Here is an 18949-nt window from a genome sequence, read left to right as displayed (position 1 = left end):
TTGGCCTGAAGGCTGAAAAACTCTGGGTCACATAGACTTATAGACTTGAAGATCAGGGCCATATGAAGGAGCAAGTTCCCAGGGGATGGTGTTCTGCAGACAATACTACTCCTGGAAAGTTCTGTTCCATTCAGCAATTGTAAAAGCACTGGAAGTAACTGTAATTGTTGCAGTGAGGCATTCAGGGAGAGGCATTCTCTCAGGTAGCCCTGATCCAGACCAGTTAGTGCTTTTACATGATAAAATTTTTGTATGCCCGCTAAAACTTTTCATTTAGCACTGAAGCAGGAAGATTTTTTGACCACACACAAGAATCTCAAAGGGTACATATATTCTCAGTTCAGTGTACGTGGATTTAGGTGTGTAGTTTCCTGTGGCTATGTCTGCGCTAGCGTTTTTCAGACAACTGGTGCAATTCCACTGGAATCAGCTACATATGACAGATTGGTAATGTAAGGAGGGGACGGGTTTTTACTACTTTTTTGTCCTGATTTTTCAGAAGACTGAAACGTTCCCAGCGCACTCTCCTAACAGTTTGGCTCAGGGCAGATCTAAATGACAGAATGATAAAATGACTGTGCCCTGTTTACAAAAGCAGGCACTCCACAACCTGCTACCTGTAACGGTGGGAGGTTCCGCCCAAAATACTAGTGTAGGCAAAGGTTGTGTGTCAAGGACAAACCAGTGTAGAATACTCTCAAATACAACTCTTAGCCTGCAAAATAACAAGAGGAGAAACAACTGCAAGTTGGTGATGCTATGTAATTTAATTTTTAAAATATAGTAACTTAGCATCTGTTGTTCATTTTAATTAAAAAGAAATTTTGCAGTCAATACATTATATAAAAGCTAGGGGAAAAGGTTACCACTTATGTATTACTGAATGTATAGTTCTACAATGAAGTAGCGCTGGCCAACAAACAATTAGTTGTGTTCTATTATATCTGTCACCATGATATTTGAATGCCCTCCAAGAGTGCATTAAGTGATGAGACTAGTGTATGTCACTTGTGGGTCTTGCCATATTATTATTTATTTGTATTATGGTAGCATCTAGGAGCCCCAATCATGATCCAGGAAATCATTGTACTGGATGCTGTACAGAAAAAAAAAAAAAGATAGTCCCTGACCCAAAGAGTTTACAATCTAAGTTAACTGTACTACTGAAAGTACCTCATAAGACAGAATTTTCCATTTCAGTTGGAGGTCCAATTAAAATAACTGCATGGTCTGTCTGGAAGAGCTGCAAAAGGAATGGGCTTCACACATACCTTAATCTAGTCCATAATTTGAAATATGACTGATAGGTTTATTTGATTGTGGTTTTAGATCTTTTCTTAAGGGAAGAGACAAATTATTTCACTATCTGTTCTGTGTTTAGTTTTTAAAAAAGATTGTGACAAATTAAAGGCCTGATCTTGCAATTGACAGTCCATGGGCAGAGTGTTTTGCAGTCCAGAACCCTACTGACTGGGGCTCTAAGCAGATTCAGCAGTCTGCCTGTGCTCTTTCAATTCAGAATCAAACCATGGTGTCCATCATGGATTTAAAGAGAATAAAGAATGTAAGATGCACTTAATGTCAAATATTTGGATCTACAAAGCATTAATATAGACCTAGCTTGAAAGCAAAATGATGGCCAGTCAATTTAGTCTGGAACACCAATGAACAAATACTTTGACTACTCTGAGTGGTTTTCAGAACTGGTTGGAATGTGGGAAGAGAGGATCATATTTTGTAAAACAAAGGAGGATTTGGACTGTGTTAGAAAGTGCAGAGGAATGGTTTCTTCCAATGCTTGGTGCTAACCTCACTAGCTATAGTCACAACAACCAAACACAGCTTTTCTGTTAGTGCTTATGAAGTTACACAGTAGTTCAGTGTGTGCATGGGAAGGTGGGGGGGGAAAGGGGGAGGGAATTCCCTTTGATAGGTGACCAGGAATCTATAACAAAAGGTTTTGTTCATCTCTGCACCCTTGATTAGGATTTCTTCAATATGCCAATGAGTACTGTCTTTTTGCTCATTTTTTGTTTATTTTACCATTTGTTTACAACACAGTTGTTTAAAAATCTTTCTGGTGCTGAGATCAGTTCACTGAGAAGCAGGATCTCACATTCCTAAAGGTGGACTGGAGAATAAAGTAGAAAATAAGGTGCTATATTTTCAGTCTCTACTCAGATATTTACAACTTGAAACAGTTGCAAATCAATTGGTGAACTGGGAAACAAAGTGTTACTATGAATAATTATGAAAGTTCAGTATTTGTTTGCTTTTTGAGAAGTAACGCTACGTAGCAGAAGGAAGCCATTCAGGTGCCTTGATAAAACAGAATGGACAGTTTTTGATCAAGTTTTTGAATAATTTATGTTCTAACCTGTGTGAAAAAGAATCATCTTCAAGCCAGATTTGTCATGCTCCCTGGTTTTGTTGATGTTCATCAACCCACTCCTAGATCTTACTGTTTTTTCAAAATCTATCTTATCTGAAGAATTTAAAGCATCTCTTTTGATATTTGGCTATTTGGTCATGTTATTTTGACTCTGATATTAGTACCCTGAAATAAGTAGCTTGCAAGTGACACACGTCACATCCTTGAGTCCTTATCCTTGCCTAGACTGTTGTCTTCCAGCCCAAAGGACAGTCAAGGGGTAAAAGCCTAACTTACTCTTAGTTCAACCTGTCACAGTGATTATTATCTTTGTGAATGTTCTAGATGATACTCTGAGCTGAGTGAACTTTCTTATGCTGGTTCAGCACAGTGTGAAAGAGCTGAATACAGTAGGTCCCTGGAGAGGGCTAGCACTGGCTGAGTGCATCCCCTATGAAGACCACTGATATGCTAAGTAATGCCCTAATAGGCACAGTGTCAATGCATAAGAGGCTGACTTTTCAGGAGTTGGGGGGAATGCTAAGAGGTCAGTCTGGGGGACATAAGATTCCCCAAAGGGAACTTTTTATTTTTAGTACTATTCTGTCTGGTCCTACGGATATGAAGCCTACAAGGCTTGGGTTCTACTGAATTCTACCTGACAGATAAAGAGTGAAAAGACTGAGCGTGCCATTTTCATAACTTAACAAAAAAATTATACATTTTTGTAAAATTAATGTGAATTTAATGTGCATGATTTTTCAGAGGTATACCCCAGGCAGAGCACCAGCTGCTATGACACCCAAGATTCCACTTCTACAGAACAACCACATTGGAATGCACGGTAAAAGTCAGATCAATAAGCCAAACGATAATATTCCTGAACCACAGACAGTTAATCTCCTATACAGAAACAACTTTATTCTTCCAAGGCTTTCAGAAACAGATGCAAAAGTATGACTTTGGATCCATTTTTAGAGAATTAACTGGGGACCTGATTTGTTTCAGACAGGCAAGTTTTATACCCAATTTCCTCCATGGAAATAAGAAAGACTTACTGCTTCTCCAGTGGAAACTGATGAAACACAGCTACTCTTGTTCCTGGAGGCAAAGGAGCGACGACTGGAGACAGAGGACCTGAATGATGATTCATTTATAGAACCTGATGAGAGATCACTCTTTGATATCCGTATGAAAAATCGCAAGCAGGGTACAGCTCTGCGAATGGTTTTCCTGAAGGGGAACAGGAAAGTAAAAGTTACAAGCTGCATAACACCACAAATACTAGCAGCACTGTTTGGAAAATGGTCTGACAGCAGTTCTCTCTCTTTTGGTAATCTCAGTATAGCTTTTTTTTTTTCTTTATAAAGGTTAAAGATTACTTGGAAGTAGCTTGTTAGGGCTAATGTGAACCGTTAACAAGACAAAAGGAAAGACATCACGTGGATTCAGCGGCTTTAAACCAAAAGGTCCATTGCAAGGATGCGTGGATGAGTAGTGAGAATTGAAAATACAATGAATTTTTAGTAATATATTCAACTTAAAAAACAATTAGTTGTTAATTTGATTGCAAATAAAGGATTAATACTGCAAACATACAAAGCTATTTAACCATAATGGGTCAGATTCTCTCCTGTGATGAGATCTGTTCTGCGCACGGGAGAATGGGAGCAGCATTGGGGAGCTGATGATTATTTATTTGTATCATGGTAGTGTCTAGGAGCCTCAGTCACAGACCAGGACCTTAATATGTTAGGCAACATACAAATACAGAACAAAAAGATGCTTACAATCTGCATAATGTTTAGTAGCAATCTAAGAGCCTGTCTACACAGCATGGCACACTAGACAGAGTCAGATTATGGATTTGTGGGGCCCTGGGCCAGAGCAAGTGGGCCCTGCCCCCTTCCCTGGGGCTCCTGCAGGGGAAATTGAGGTGGGGTACAGGGGCTTCCCCCCCCCCGCCCAGCACTCCTGTTGGGGAGTGGAGCCGGCAGGACTGCCGGGTGGGTGGGCGGAGTGGGGCAAGCCCCTGCGCCCCAGCCCCTGGCAGGAGCCTCGGGTGGATGGGCAGGCAGAGGAAGTCAGGGCATAGAGATGCCCATTTTTCTGGGCCCCCCCCAGTTGGCTGGGGTGCCTGGGCATGGGCCCAGTGGCTAATCCGCCACTGACACGAGAGGAAGTGCACCAATGTGTTGTGCACGAACAAGCCTGTACAGATCTGCTGGCACGAACTAAAAGTTCCCCAGCATGCTAGCGTAGCATGGGGCTAGTTAGGGTACATGGACTTTGCAATAAAAAGCCTGTAGCCCCAAGTGTCAGAGACCATGTCCATTTACCTGGGTTTGCAGGACTAAAAACTGCAGTGTGATGTTTGGGTTCAGACTGGTGCGTGGGGTCTGAAACCTACTGTCCTCAGGAGGTTTCAGAGCCCAGGATGTAGCCTGAACCTGAACATCTACACTGCAAGTTTGTAGCCCATCAGCACGAGCCCGAGTAAGCTGACCCAGGCCCACTGCAGCCCTGCTGCATGTCTTTATTGCAGTGTAGCCATATCCTTAGCGTGCAACACACGGGCGTGCTTCAGAATTCACACCCCTCTCATGCACATTGCTGCAGCATGTAGACAGGCCTTAAGTAACAGTTATGGCTCCCTGAGCTTTTGGGCTGATCTTGTGCTGGCCTAGCCCCAGCATGAATTAGAGCAGCCTAGGGGGCTCGACTAATCCATGCCAATTGGCTACACTCCACAAGGGACCATATGCCAGTTGAAAACTGGCAGATGAGAATAGGCAGAGCCTTTGGTCCTTCGCCCAACAACCCCCACTCCCCGTGACGGGGTGGTCAGTTGGCACAGGAGCCAGGCATGTTGACTTGAAGCGAACTGACCGTTCTTCCTTGCGGAGGGAATTCTCAGCTGGTTAGCGATGACTAGATTCCAGCTCCTCGAGGCTGCCTGTGCTGTGCAAAGCAGATGGTTCAAGGGCAGAGAATGTGGCCCAATGCCTTTGTACTTGGCATAATAAAATCTAAAACCTCAGATCACTCCAGATTAATTCTAGCACAATCAACAAAATACCAGCAAATATTGCTACAGACAGAAATGCACAAAGACCAGGAATAAGATAGGACAAGCCACACATACAATGGACAACCACTACTGCTCTGTGCACTTGTGAATCACATATCAGTGAAGGAAGCTAAGACATATATTAAGCTCCAGAAGCACATGTTAGAGCTGCATGAATATTGCATCAACAACAAAAAATCGCTTGAACATTAATTCAACTTTTTAAACAAATTTGTTTGACTATGTTTGATCCCTTGTTCCCATTGCCCATTTCCTGTAAGTTTAACAGTGAACAACTTTGCATGCAGGAATGTGTGAGGAAATAGTGAATTTTCAGCAAATACTCCAATATTCAAGAAGATACTACATTTGTAAACGTGCACATAGGCCTCAGACATCTGATTCTGAAAGATACTCTCACATGAATATGCAACAAAAATGTACCATGTGATCTGGGAATCCAAGACAGACGGCAGTACATTCAGTAGTCTGAGGACCCCCCAGAGCTTTGTCTGCACCATCTCTGACCTGGCTGGGACAATGGAATGGATGCCTTAATGTCTACAGGAGATTTGGGCCTGAATGAGTGCTAGCTGGCTGAGTCTTAGATTCCGTTCTTGCAACGAGACCTGCCTATGCAATTGCAGAGCCCCTCACTGACTTCGGTAGTGCTGAGTGAATGCAGGGACCTGCCCCTGTAGAGCTCATTGCAAGGTCGAGGCCTTAATCCAGGTAAGACAGAAGTAATGCTGATTGGTTGGAGGAAATAACTGGAAGAATTAGCAACGGTTTCAATGGTAGCTGAGGGAATGCAACCAGTGACTGAGACACAAGTTCATGGTTGAGGTGTTTTCTTGGACCCCAGGTGGCTGCTGAATTGTCTGATAGGAACTGCGGCCAAGAGTACTGTTTTCTGCCTGCAACTAGGAAGAGAAGTGCAACCACTTCTTTGCTACCATAATTCATGCCATTGTCACACTGGGACTAGATGTTGTAATGCACTCTCCCATCACGATTCAGTAACTAAAGCTGGTGGCAACCTGCTTATTAAACACTGAGCTACATGAACTGCACTAGCTGCCTGTGAATTTCCAGGAAGAATTTAAGGTCTGTTGTAACCTTCAAAAGACCTGAATGGCTTAGGACCAAGTTACCTGGGAGACCACCTGTGCCATTCTTCTCTCTTCTACTGCCATCAGGACAAACTGCAAAACCAAGCTTTTTCCTGAGGCATGTGAGGAACAGGTGGATTGAGGAACAGGATTTATGTTTATGTTGGTCTTCTGGAGGTGATTAGAATGGGACATTGAAGCTAACATGGATTTTGAAGTGCGCTTTCATAATTTACATTTTAAAATTTAAAATGGATGCAGCTAGTGATGGGTACTTATGGGATGATGATTTTACTGTAAATTGAAATAAAAGAAAGTAATCAAATTTCATATATTGAGTACTCGCAAAGAACTACCTGAGAATAAGCTATAGACAAAACTTCTTCATGGAAGTTATTTGGTGAATAATTTTGAACAAATCCATTTGAGAAAATTGTGATCTGCTTGACAAAGATTCACAAACACAGAAAAGAAAATTTTTGTCATTTGTTTTGAATGAATGAATCATTTAAAAAAATCCCTCCAAATCACAGTGAAAGTAACAGCAATAATTCTAAAATGAAATGAATGCTGAACTCTTTTTTATTAAGTAATATTTGTTTAGCTTTGTTTACAGTTTTTTTTCCATATTTAGTGGGTTTCAAAAAAATAATTGTTATTTCCAGTGATCTCTATCATGGAGAGATGGTTTATTCCAGGCCATCAGAATGAACATTCAAACTTCAAGTCTAGTTCTTTCAAGTCATACTATAGATTATTGTACTGGCATGGAGAAAAATGATGAGATGTATTAGGAAATGTAGCTGTTCATATCTCGAGTGAAGCTGGTTCAAAAATGAAAAACATTTTGCAAAAAAAATTTTAAGTTTTGGTCATTGATACTTCAAACAACAAATGGACAACAATTTTAAAATTTGAAAAATTTTGACCAGTTGTAATATTGAGATCCTGATTTAACAGCAAGATAATTCTGGATACAAAACCATCATTTCAAATTGATTGCACTCCTGGTAATCCAATAATGAGTAAGCCAGTGTTCAGATATTGCCTTTTCAGCAGGTATCTGCAGTTTAAAAGTTCTAGGAATAAACACCTGATCAGTCCAACTAATGAACTTCCACAGGATTTACTGGACCTCAGCAAGGCTAAAAAGAACCTAATGCCATGATTATTAAAGAAATTCCTGACGTTGGTATGACTGTAGTTGAAGTCAGCACTATTTTCTCTGTTCTATGCAGTCATTTTTTTGGCTTACAGTAAAAATATATCATACACAGGTGTATTTCATTTCTTTGATTTCTTTTTTAAATTCACCCCATTCTCACCAGCAATTCTCAGCACCAAGGAAACATCCTGCACTGTGAGCATCACACCATCATTTTGAAGTGTGTGTGAACTCTTTAGTTCACTATTCCTGAACTCTCTGACTCATGTGTACCATCCAAACCTATCACAGTCAAAAGGGAAAAGTTAGTTTCACTCTGGTCAGAAGATCAAAGACAAAATTGTTTTGTTTTGTTCATAGTCAAAAACTGAACAAAATGTCTCATCTCTGTGATATTTCGAGCTGGATGGATGATTTGATTAATCCAACCCATTTCACCAATTGTGAATTATCCATAAACAGACTTTGATCTTGGAATATTTGCTCATTAGTCAGACTTATTGGGGAATGATATATGCAAATATATTTCCACCAATGAACTGCTTGCAAACTATTCATTGTGTCTACTTATTCACTATTTGTAACTTTCTATTTGGTCTGCATGATTTATTCTCCTAAGTGACACAATATTACTTCTACTGTCTGACTAGATGATTCTCAGACCCATAAAGTGCTTTCACAATGATTTCATGAATACTTTTGGTGTCAGCAGTCATGGAAATACAGATGGGAAAGAAGGGATGGGATTTGTAAAAGTGCTCAGTGGTGACCTAACTTTTCTCCTATTTAAATAAATGGGACATTTCCATTATCTTCAAAAAGAATAAAATTAAGCCAATGCTGAGCACGTTTGAAAAGACCCTGCCCCATAATATTTTTGGTTCAGGAATTCGACTCAATGTATAAAGACTCTCAGAAGCAGTTCCTACAGTATAGTGCTTATTTTGGGAACAGTCATTTACCTCTTTCCAAACATAAAATATAAATATGGAATCAAGGAAAAAAAATAACTTTGGGTCAGAAATTCCAGCTTCATACTATACTTCCCTCTATTTCCGCAAACCACTGGAGGCTGGTGACTTCTGAAAGTAGATAGGGAAGTCTGACATATCCCCTATAAGCAGCCTGGGTAGATGCCACTCCAAAAAGATGTTGGCAATTTTTGATTCTCCACTAGCTCTTTATTTTTAGTAGTTATGTTTCCTGCAGCAGATAGATCCCCTCTCTGTGTATGTCTCTCTTCCACAGGCTTTCAATAGTTTGGTCCCCATAGTCAGAGAAATGAGCGCAGAAGGGCTAGTCACCTCTCATGAACACCAGTTAAGATGTAAACTGGTACAAAAACATTTTTACTGTACGTTCCAGACATTTGACAGTCTTCTGAAATTAAGCAGGAACTCAACATTTTGGGGGTGCAAAATTGTCTTATTTGGAGTGGCAAACATTTTCAGAAAAATATTGTCTCATTTTTCTATCAATCAATCTTTTAATTACATATCAGATATTCAAAGTAATTAACTATCTGGGTTTTCCCAGCCTGCAACTGTGGGAAAAATCAGAGCTCCAAATGAGACAATGTTGCAATTTCCCCCTTACAACAATAACATCTTACAGACAGGTTTCAGAGTAACAGCCGTGTTAGTCTGTATTTGCAAAAAGAAAAGGAGTACTTGTGGCACCTTAGAGACTAACCAATTTATTTGAGCATGAGCTTTCGTGAGCTACAGCTCACTTCATCGGATGCATACCGTTTACACTGCCATCTAGTGATACAATTCTTTATATATTTACCGTCACCTCACATATTTACTTTGTTCAAAGGCTTACTATTATATATACGGCTGCTTTGCAAGAGATACTCCTTGAAAGAATTGTTGGTGAGTCATGTGAAATATTGCAAAACAATTATGGTTAGAAGAAATTCTCCTTCTAAAAAGTCACATATTTTCTGTTGAAAATGGGTATTTGGACAGAAAGTTGTGTGAAAAAGAAGTATTTTCACAGGATTCTTGGAAATCAAACATTTTAGAATTTGTACAGGTGGAAACCACCCCTGGACTCTTTCCTACCAAGTTAGAAAACAAAACAGAAAAGAATAGTGAGGAGAAAAATATACAATGGAATCTTCTGCTTTCCACATCCCAATTTGGTAAAAAAAAAAAAAAATATTGCAATCCTATTCCAATTTAGGGTTTGTTTTCAGTTTTCATGGCCCTCTTCTTTTAGCCATGGAGATGAATCTTGTGTTGATGGGTATAACACAGGCTCAATATCTTTGAAAGTGCTGAATTTGAGCTAGTGCTTGATCTTGATTATATCTGTTTGTAGTAGGCAAAACCTAAGTGACCATCATCCAGTGAGCTTTCCCACTGTTAGCTGGAACAATTATACAATATCCAACATAATCATTGATGAAAACCAGACACAATGGGTGTCCTAGGACCCGCGCCATCCTTAAGGCCAGTGGTCTATCTGGAATGAAATTTCACAGCAACTCTCAACAAACCGTTTGGTTTAAAGGAAGTCCAAGGCTTAAGCTGCTGCTGGGAAATGCAGTATAAGTATGTACTAGTTTGGCACCATTCAGCTGGACACCTCACTCACCCACCCTGTGATTTAGTGCTTTCTAATATCTTTTGAGACTATACCACTGAAAGGCCCCAGCCCTTTGATATATTTTGTCTTGTATAAGATGAGGCTGTGCTTTTGTGGAACAGACTCCTTTCAGACTGCAAAAGGATTTTCAGTATTTTAAAAATCACCTATTATGAATCTTTCTAGATTCTGACTGGTTGGAACAGCAGTGTTTCTACCATTTATAAATCAAAGACCAGATTTAATGACCTTTACGAAAAGCAAGATGTATGCTTCCCCAGGCTTTTCCTATGGTAGCAGGGGAGGAACAAGTTGGATCTTGTGGGAACTTTTGGAGGCCATGAAGGAATCACCAATGGAGATTGCAACAGGGCTTGTGCTGAGAAGCAAAGAATTTCTGGTTCTTTGGAGATCTGCCTCAGATTTTTTCACATTATCCTCCACCCACTCCTAAGTACTTCCCTAACCCACCTGCTCCTCTCCCCCATTTGTCTCCATCAGTCTCACCCTAATTTTATGGGTTTCCCCATCCATGTGACTGGGTAAAATCCTTCCCTTCACCCTCCCCCTCCTCTATCACCTACATAATGTTCTCGGCTCTATGGGAATGGAAGGTCACTATACTCCCTCAACCCCTTTTTCACTGAGGTCAGAGGTGGTGGGTAAAACAGAATTCAGATGCCTCAGCACAGAAACCCATAAACCAGTTGTGAAGGAACCAGCAAGGAAATAAACAGGAGAAAAAGAAATAAATCAGGAAACAATGCACAACAAGCACACAGCAGATTTACTGCACTTGGGTATACTGGGATTTCAAAAAGCAAGATGGCACAGCACAAATAGTCCATCCCCATTCAGAAAATTCTCCACATAAGATTTATTTTAAAAGATACAACAACAAAATAATACCCGTATTTTCCAAGCAAATTCAGTGTGAAGTACTAACCCTGGGACTGAAAAGTTCTCACTTGTCATGTGCACAACCTGAGCCTCTAATCAGTGTTTCCTCCAACCTGCGCAGCTGCACAACATGCCACCAAGTGCCACGCACTTGATTATTACAGCCGCGTGGGGCTGGGCAGGGCCCCAGGGTGGCCCGCCAAAGAGGGCGCTGTGTGTAGGTTTTGCTTGAGTCCCATCTGACCTGCTGAGAGCCAGTTGGCCTCACGGAGGACCAGCCGAGCCAGGTGACTTCTCCGGTGCAGGGGTGCCCCTCCTCTTGTTCCCGCCCCCCTCCCTCCCTTGGCCACGCTGCTCCGGACTCGGAGCTTTCCTCCTGTGTGCTGGGGAAGGGGGGAGAGGGGAAGGCTGACGCTGGGGTGTCCCATAGAGCCGAGAACATTATGTAGGTGATAGAGGAGGTGACCATCCGTTCCCCCTCCCCCCGCCCATGTATCCAGTCTCCACTGAGCTGGGGTGACATGACAGGGGGAATCAATGCCAGCTGCTGCATCTGTGGGTGCAAGAAGGAGATGAAGGGGTTATAGGTGAAGGGGGCACAGTGCAGGGGTTCGGGGTACAGCAGGGGAGTGTAGGGGTTGAAGTGAAGGGGGCACAGTGCAGGGGGTAAGGAGTTCAGGAGGGGGGGCAGGGACATCTGCACATAACCTTGATATTGGTATACATAACAAAATTCATGCCACCCATGGATGGAAAAGATAAAAGGGAACATTGTGCAATTGCAATAACTTCTTTATCTTGTGGCCCACATTTTACAGCTATTGGGCCATATACACCACTGACAAAAGGGGGGCACAGATCTATTGATTTCAATGGCGCTGTGGCCACTTACTCCTGCAGTAAAGTGCCCTCAATAGAAGGAATTATTATTAATGTATACATTTGCATGTGTACTGACAGACAATTGCAATGTGTTCACTGTACCTGTATCTTGGGTGAATTATTGCATAGATGATAGGATTGTAGATTGCAGAAGCTTTGGCGATAACAGCTGGCACAGATTTAGAATATGGAGTTAGAGTGTTGCCATGGCTAAAATTAAACAAAAACAAAACACAAAGGTATTTTAATGGATGTGTGTTAACTAAATTACCAAAACATACTCCTCTTCCTTGATTGATTATGTCCTCTGACAACAAATAGCTTTGAAAAGTTAATATGTTTCAGTGCATTCCTTGCTGAGACTAAGACCACCATGATTTGGTGCCATACTGGTTACATTTACTTGGAGAAGCTGAATGGCCATCAACCAATGACTTCTCTGTTTCTAAGAATGATAAGCAGCCGGAACAAATACAATCGCTTCTTTCTCTGTTGCTCTGCTAGTCAGAAGCAGGAGGAGAGATTATTAATGTGGAGAACAAGGTAGATATGGAATGGTAACAACAAAAGCAGATTCAGAATGAAAATCTCATATTGCCACCCCATTGTATCAGTTTCATTCTGCACACCAAAAGGCATCAAGGAGACTGAAATTCCAGTGTCCAAAAAGAAAGGGAGGAGAGTGAAAAAGGGGAAGTGGGCTGAGATCAGCTTTAGCTGTTTTTGCCTCAAACTCTCTCAGCTGCTAGGAGGAGTTGAAAGTGCATCAACAGGAGAACAGGTCCCCCTACAGGGGAGAGCTGGGAAGGGGAGAAGGACATGATCTCTGAATTTAAAAAGTTGGGAAAAAAAGCCTCTTGACTCTCACTCTACTAGTCACTGTCTTGAGGAAGGGGATTCTTGAGAGATCAGATATGAGGAGAGTAATCATCTGCTGAGATGCCTAGGATTACTCTGCATAAAATCAGAATACACACATAAAATAGCAACATGAAGGAAGTGAAAACAAAAATCTGTGCTCAAAAAAAAGAAAAGAAAAAGAAAAGCACACAAAGTTTCATGTAAGAAATGAAATAGACACTAGTTAATCTTGTTCTCTTTTATCCAAAGGCCTATCCTGAGGAATGATACATCACCTCTAATCTGGTGTCTATTTTAACGCCTTTTAAAAGGAAGATACACTCCTTATGGGTGAGAACACTGAGTACATCTCATTTACAGTCCAAGGAGGAGTCAAATTTCTGTGAAATATCCCAGGGCAGCTTCAGGCCTTGCTCCTCATTACTAACTTATCTTGACTAAGGGTCACCAGATTTCTACTTACCCCGCCCATGCAATCATCGTGACACAAGCATATGGAGACCAAGAAAAGACAAACACAATGATGACCACAAAGGCAATTTTTGCCAGCTTCCATTCATTCTTCATGGAATGCGAGAGGTAGGATTTATGACCATAGGACCCTAGCTTCTGAACATCCCTGTGAGAAGAACAACAAAGGAAGTCACCCAGTGTAAGAAAATGTTTGGTGCAAGATGCACAATGCATTATTAGCAATAAATAAAATAGAACACACACTTTATCTTTCCCTGCCCAAATATACTCAATTATTTAATATCTTAAGGATAAAGATCCTACTTTGCTACACCCTGCAAAGGGGAGTAAGCATGCAAAATGGCCTCAATACAGCCAAGAGGAGTAAGCAGGAAGAGAGACACTGCTTCTGCAACATGCTCACTCTTCATCCTCAAGAACAGCCCAGATGGGGCTCTGCCGTTCTGAGGGATGGGGCTCACACAGCTGGGGAATGGCACGGTCCTTTTGGAACCAGACAGATCTCCAGTAGTGAATGAGTAGGAAATCCCACTCCTTGCCCTCTGCGACAGTGCCAGAGGCACAAGAGGGTTGCTCAATGGCAGTTCAATTCCTTGAGGAGTCATTCTGCCAGGGTTGGGTGGGAGGCCAGAAAGCAAAGCTGTCATCAAGGCTGATCTCATCTCTGTATTATGAGATGTATTATGCATGAATTCACTCTTCCCAAGGGCAGCACTCCTTGCCGCCTCCATACTTCCCCTTACTCCTCCTCGTCTCTTGAGGAGATGATGTCATATGAACTCAACAGATTCCTACTCACTGAGCCAAGTATATTGGTATTGTAGGCTGGCTACTTTGCAAAGCAAGAGCGCTGGTGAACCTGGCACGTAACATTTAAGGAGACTATTTTACACTCCAGCACGTTTATCCATCAGACAATGGTATTTGAGCCAATGAGAGATGACATTCTTTTTGCTTGGAGATAATTTTTGGAGATTGTGGTTTAGCTGCAGATATTCTGAAAAAATCATTAGTACAAGCCTGAAGAAAGTCTCACAGCTATTGTGCAGGGACTCTTCAGATACCATCCTCACTTTTTTATGCCAGCAAAATCAGCTAATATCCTGCAATTTACAATAAACTGGTCTGACAGGATTTAGCATAAAAACAAACAAATTTTAGTGAAGATTTACTTAAAAAGGAAGGCCACTATGCAAATCAGCAGCGTGATGAGCTGCTTCCATAAAATGATAATACACAAATAGATGCACTATGGAAGAAGCCTACAGAAGACACTGTGTTAGCAAGTAGAATACATATTCAATTCTTGCAGCAGCCATCCTGAATGCTCACATGTAGCGATATTGCTTTAAGGACCAAGTCACCATTCCTTGTTATCAAATTTGCAATTGCAGAGAGCATTTGCAAGCCCCCATTCAGAAAAGCACATAATCAAGTGCTTAACTGTAAGCAGCTATGTGAGTCCATCCCTGTTCAGCAAAGCTTCTTAACCATGTGCTCAAACCTCACTGTAGTCAATAGGGGTTAAACATGTGTTTAAAATTTAGGCATGTGATTAGTTACTTTGCTGAAACAGAGCAAAAGGGCTTGATCCCATTCAGATCAGGGGAAAGATTCTGATTGACTTCAACTGGATTTGTATTAGGCCCTGAATGAGTAACATGCACATATTGAGAGGAAAAACAAGAGAGAGAGTTCCCTTTTTGATCTCTGATCAGGCCAAATTTTTAGTTCAAATATTTACAAGAAAAGGCCAAGAGTCATGTGCAAAACAATTTGTACCTGCCCGTACATTTGCATGACATTTGGTTAAATACATGCACAGATAGGTATGTGTGCGCATTGGCCTGTCTCATCTCCCTGAGTTCAGCTGTAAAAACTGCCATCTCTGGAATGTCTACAATAAATGAAACTCTTGAGGCATAAGGACTTTAATGTCTGTGGAGTGCGCCAAATTCAGGCGATGCCCATTTTGCTCTGTAACGGGTTTATACATTGTCATAATCTCCCAGGGGCTTAGATGATGAACCCAAACACTGAAGAAAATGAAAAATAGCTGAATATGAGAAAACAGCATTTCTGCTTCTATTTATCTAACCTGACTGTCTATTTGGAGCATGTAAGCAGGGAGTTCTCTGTATTGTAATTCTGTAGGACATCAAAGGAGAATACAGATTCAGTGTAACCAGCATCATTAATATATCTACCGCCCAGCTCGATTTTCAGCCAGGAGCTTTAAAGTATGCTTTACAGCAAGAAGACAAGAGATTTAACTACTCTTGCTACCCTGCTTACCTGCCAGTACTTCTTACGGCCAGAAACATGAATAAATAGCAATGGAATATTATAACCAGGGGAATGAAAAACACACAGCAACATAACATCATGGTGTAACTTCTGTTTGCTGGGGAATAGGTTACATAGTCCCATGTACAAGATATCATCAACCCTTCTGGCACATAGGAACCTAAGAAACATGAAAAGTAAATAAATATATACATATATATATATACACACACAGTTTGTACAATTACTGGTGAAGGTCTAAGAACTGGATAGTTAACAAGCAGATGGTAATACTATACATGTGACCCTCACTGGCCATCCTGTACTGCATAATCACTTAACTGCTGTATTGAACAAGCCAGTTCTAGAATACGGAGAGCACCGATACAAAGCTGGCATGCATCTTGTCTCCACACTAGTCTGAACTCATTAAAAAAATTGCATCATGCACAGACAATAAGAAAACTGCTAGAAATCTTTGAGGGGGTCAACAAGCATATGGACACCAGGGATCCAGTGGATATACTGTCCTTAGATTTTCAGAAAGCCTTTGACAAGATCCCTCACCAAAGGCTCTTAAGCAAATTAAGCTGTCATGGGATAAGAGGGAAGGTCCTCTCATGGATTGGTGACTGGTTAAGAGATAGGAAACAAAGGGTTGGAATAAACGGTCAGTTTTCAGAATGGAGAGAAGTAAAGAGTGGGATCCCCTGGGAGACCAGTCCTATTCAACATATTCATAAATGATCTGGAAAAAGGGGTAAACAGTGAGATGGCAAAATTTGCAGATGATACAAAACTACTCAAGATAGTTAAGTCCCAGGCAGACTGAGAAGAGTTACAAAAGGATCTCATAAAACTGGGTGACTGGGCAACAAAATGGCAGATGAAATTCAATGTTGATAAATACAAAGTAATGCACATTGGAAAACAATCCCCAACTAACACGTATAAAATGATGGGGTCTAAATTAGCTGTTGCCACTCAAGAAAGATCTTGGAGTCATTGTGGATCTTGGAGTCTGAAATCATCCACTCAATGTGCAGCGGCAGTCAAAAAATGAACAGAATGTTGGGAATCATTAAGAAAGGGATAGATAATACAGAAAATATCACACTGCCTCTACATAAATCCATCGTACACCCACATCTTGAATACTGTGTGGAGATGTGATCGCCCCATCTCAAAAAAAGATATATTGGAATTGGAAAAGGTTCAGAAAAGGGCAACAAAACCGATAAGGGATATGGAACGGCTGCCATGTGAGGAGAGGTGAATAAGTCGGGGACTTTTCAGCTTGGAAAAGAGACAACTAATGGGGGGATATGATAGAGGTCTGTAAAATCATGACTGGTGTGGAGAAAATAAATAAAGAAGTGTTATTTACTCCTTCTCATAACATAAGAACTAGGGGTCATCAAATGAAATTAATAGGCAGCAGGTTTTAAACAAACACAAGGAAGTATTTCTTCACCCAACTCACAGTCAACCTGTGGAACTCTTCGCCAGAGGATGTTGTGAAGGCCAAGACTATAACAGAGTTCAAAAAATAACTAGTTACATTCATGGAGGATAGATCCATCAATGGCTATTAGCCAGGATGGGAAGGGATGGTGTGCCTAGCCTCTGTTTGCCAGAAGCTGGGAATGAGCGATAGGGAACGGATCACTTGATTACATGTTCATTCCCTCTGGGGAACCTGTCATTGGCCGCTGTCGGAAGACAGGATACTGGGCTAGATGGACCTTTGGTCTGACCCAGTATGGCCATTCTTATGTTCTTAACTGTCAGTCTTCCATGAGCAACCTTTTAAAGTACACTAAGTGGTATATGATGGCATTCTGAATACTGGCTAGGGGAGAGACAATCTATCCAACTGCTCCCCCCACCTCTCAATTACTTGTAAGAAGGTCATTTTCAGCAGACACGTTTAAGAATCTTTAATAATAGCAGACATAAATTAAAGGCGCATCCACTGTAACTGAGGGTCTTTTGAGATTACCTTGGAGAAGGTCTCTCATTTAAAAGGATTCATAATGTTACCTGTGCAGATTTGATACAGGCTGAATCCTGGCAAAGTCTCATCCTAGAAGCTACTTCCCTTATGCCTACTTTATAAATTGATATGTCCTAAAAAGATATGGGCTGGATGTGGAGGGGCAGGAGGAGAACCAGAGATTCTGAAGAGGTATTTGTGATTGATCTCAGCAACCACCCTCAGGAAAAGGCAGGTGAAGGGGCTGTGTGTGGGATAGGTATGTAGTGGTTAAAACTGGACTCATTTTACACAAGACAAATGCCAAAACTAATCCCAATAAAATGTTCAAACCCCCTCTGAAGCATTTCTAAAGCCGCAACATCTGCGTATAGAATGCATAATGGTGTGGTCACTAGGCGGCTTTTACTGGCACTTAATTAGGATTTTGGACAACCTAAATTGGTCAATGTGTGTGCTCCACTCTTGCTCCCCACATCTGCCACATGCCTGTGCTGAGAGTGGAGGGGGAGAGAATGGCACAAAGCTGGCTACAGCAGCTTTTTGCCAGCTGAGGATTTCCTTGTGCTGGGGGAATCCTCTGCAGCTGGATTGAAATGGCTGCAACTGTACTTTGCACCAGTGGAAGAGTAAATATCTGACCCAGGATATTGTATTAATTCTGGGTCTATATACATGTGTATTAGAGCAGGAGGAGCAGTGACTGCTGTAGTTAAGACTGCATAAGCATTTCCTAACCCTTCCCTTCCAGTCACTCAGAACTTTCACCTTAGTTCAGTGGAAGGCCTGAGCTCTGCATAGGCAGACTCTTACACCCACATGGAGTTCTGCTGAGGTTTATGGGACTCTGTACCAGTGCAGGCATGTGCTCATACAGATTCCTTGGCACAGTCAGGGGCTTAGGCCCTGGTCTTGCAAGCGGACTAGTGGAGTCAGAACCTTATGCTCAAGCTGAGCCTCACTGAGCGTATGTCTATAGTGCAAATGTATGTGTGCGTGTAGTACGGGTAGGCATACTTGTGTGTTATCTTTAATCTAGCTGGCGCAGGTAACAATAGTAACGTAGATGTGGCCGTATAAGGTTCGGCACAGGTTAGCAACCACAGGAAACTCTACTTGTTAGCTCCTTGCCACCATGGCAACACTGCTCTTTTCACCTCTGCTAGCTTGATTGAAGCTAGTGTGTGCACCTGAGCTGCATTCACACCATCACCAGCTGTGAATACATACCCTGAAC

The 18949-nt window shown here is 41.5% G+C and overlaps 1 protein-coding gene across 3 annotated transcripts in view; it reads right to left on the bottom strand.

Annotated features, from left to right (window-relative positions):
* The window catches only part of LOC125635606 (melanopsin), a 77199-nt gene that overhangs the window by 21199 nt on the left and 37051 nt on the right, over window positions 1-18949 (bottom strand). For all 3 annotated transcript variants that reach the window (XR_007356313.2, XM_048847490.2, XM_075127529.1), the window contains 4 exons: window positions 15726-15897; window positions 13420-13575; window positions 12198-12305; window positions 3430-3604 (listed from right to left, as the gene is read on the bottom strand). Coding sequence is in view for 2 of the 3 variants with exons in the window: in XM_048847490.2 (XP_048703447.2) it covers window positions 3430-3604; window positions 12198-12305; window positions 13420-13575; window positions 15726-15897 (611 nt within the window). In the remaining variant the exon portion in view is untranslated. The remainder of the gene's footprint in view (window positions 1-3429; window positions 3605-12197; window positions 12306-13419; window positions 13576-15725; window positions 15898-18949) is intronic.

The sequence above is a fragment of the Caretta caretta genome, chromosome 4, assembly GCF_965140235.1.
Source record: "Caretta caretta isolate rCarCar2 chromosome 4, rCarCar1.hap1, whole genome shotgun sequence".
Taxonomy (NCBI): domain Eukaryota; kingdom Metazoa; phylum Chordata; order Testudines; family Cheloniidae; genus Caretta; species Caretta caretta.
Note: the sequence above shows the minus strand (reverse complement) of the source record. Positions and strands in the feature narration are given on the sequence as shown.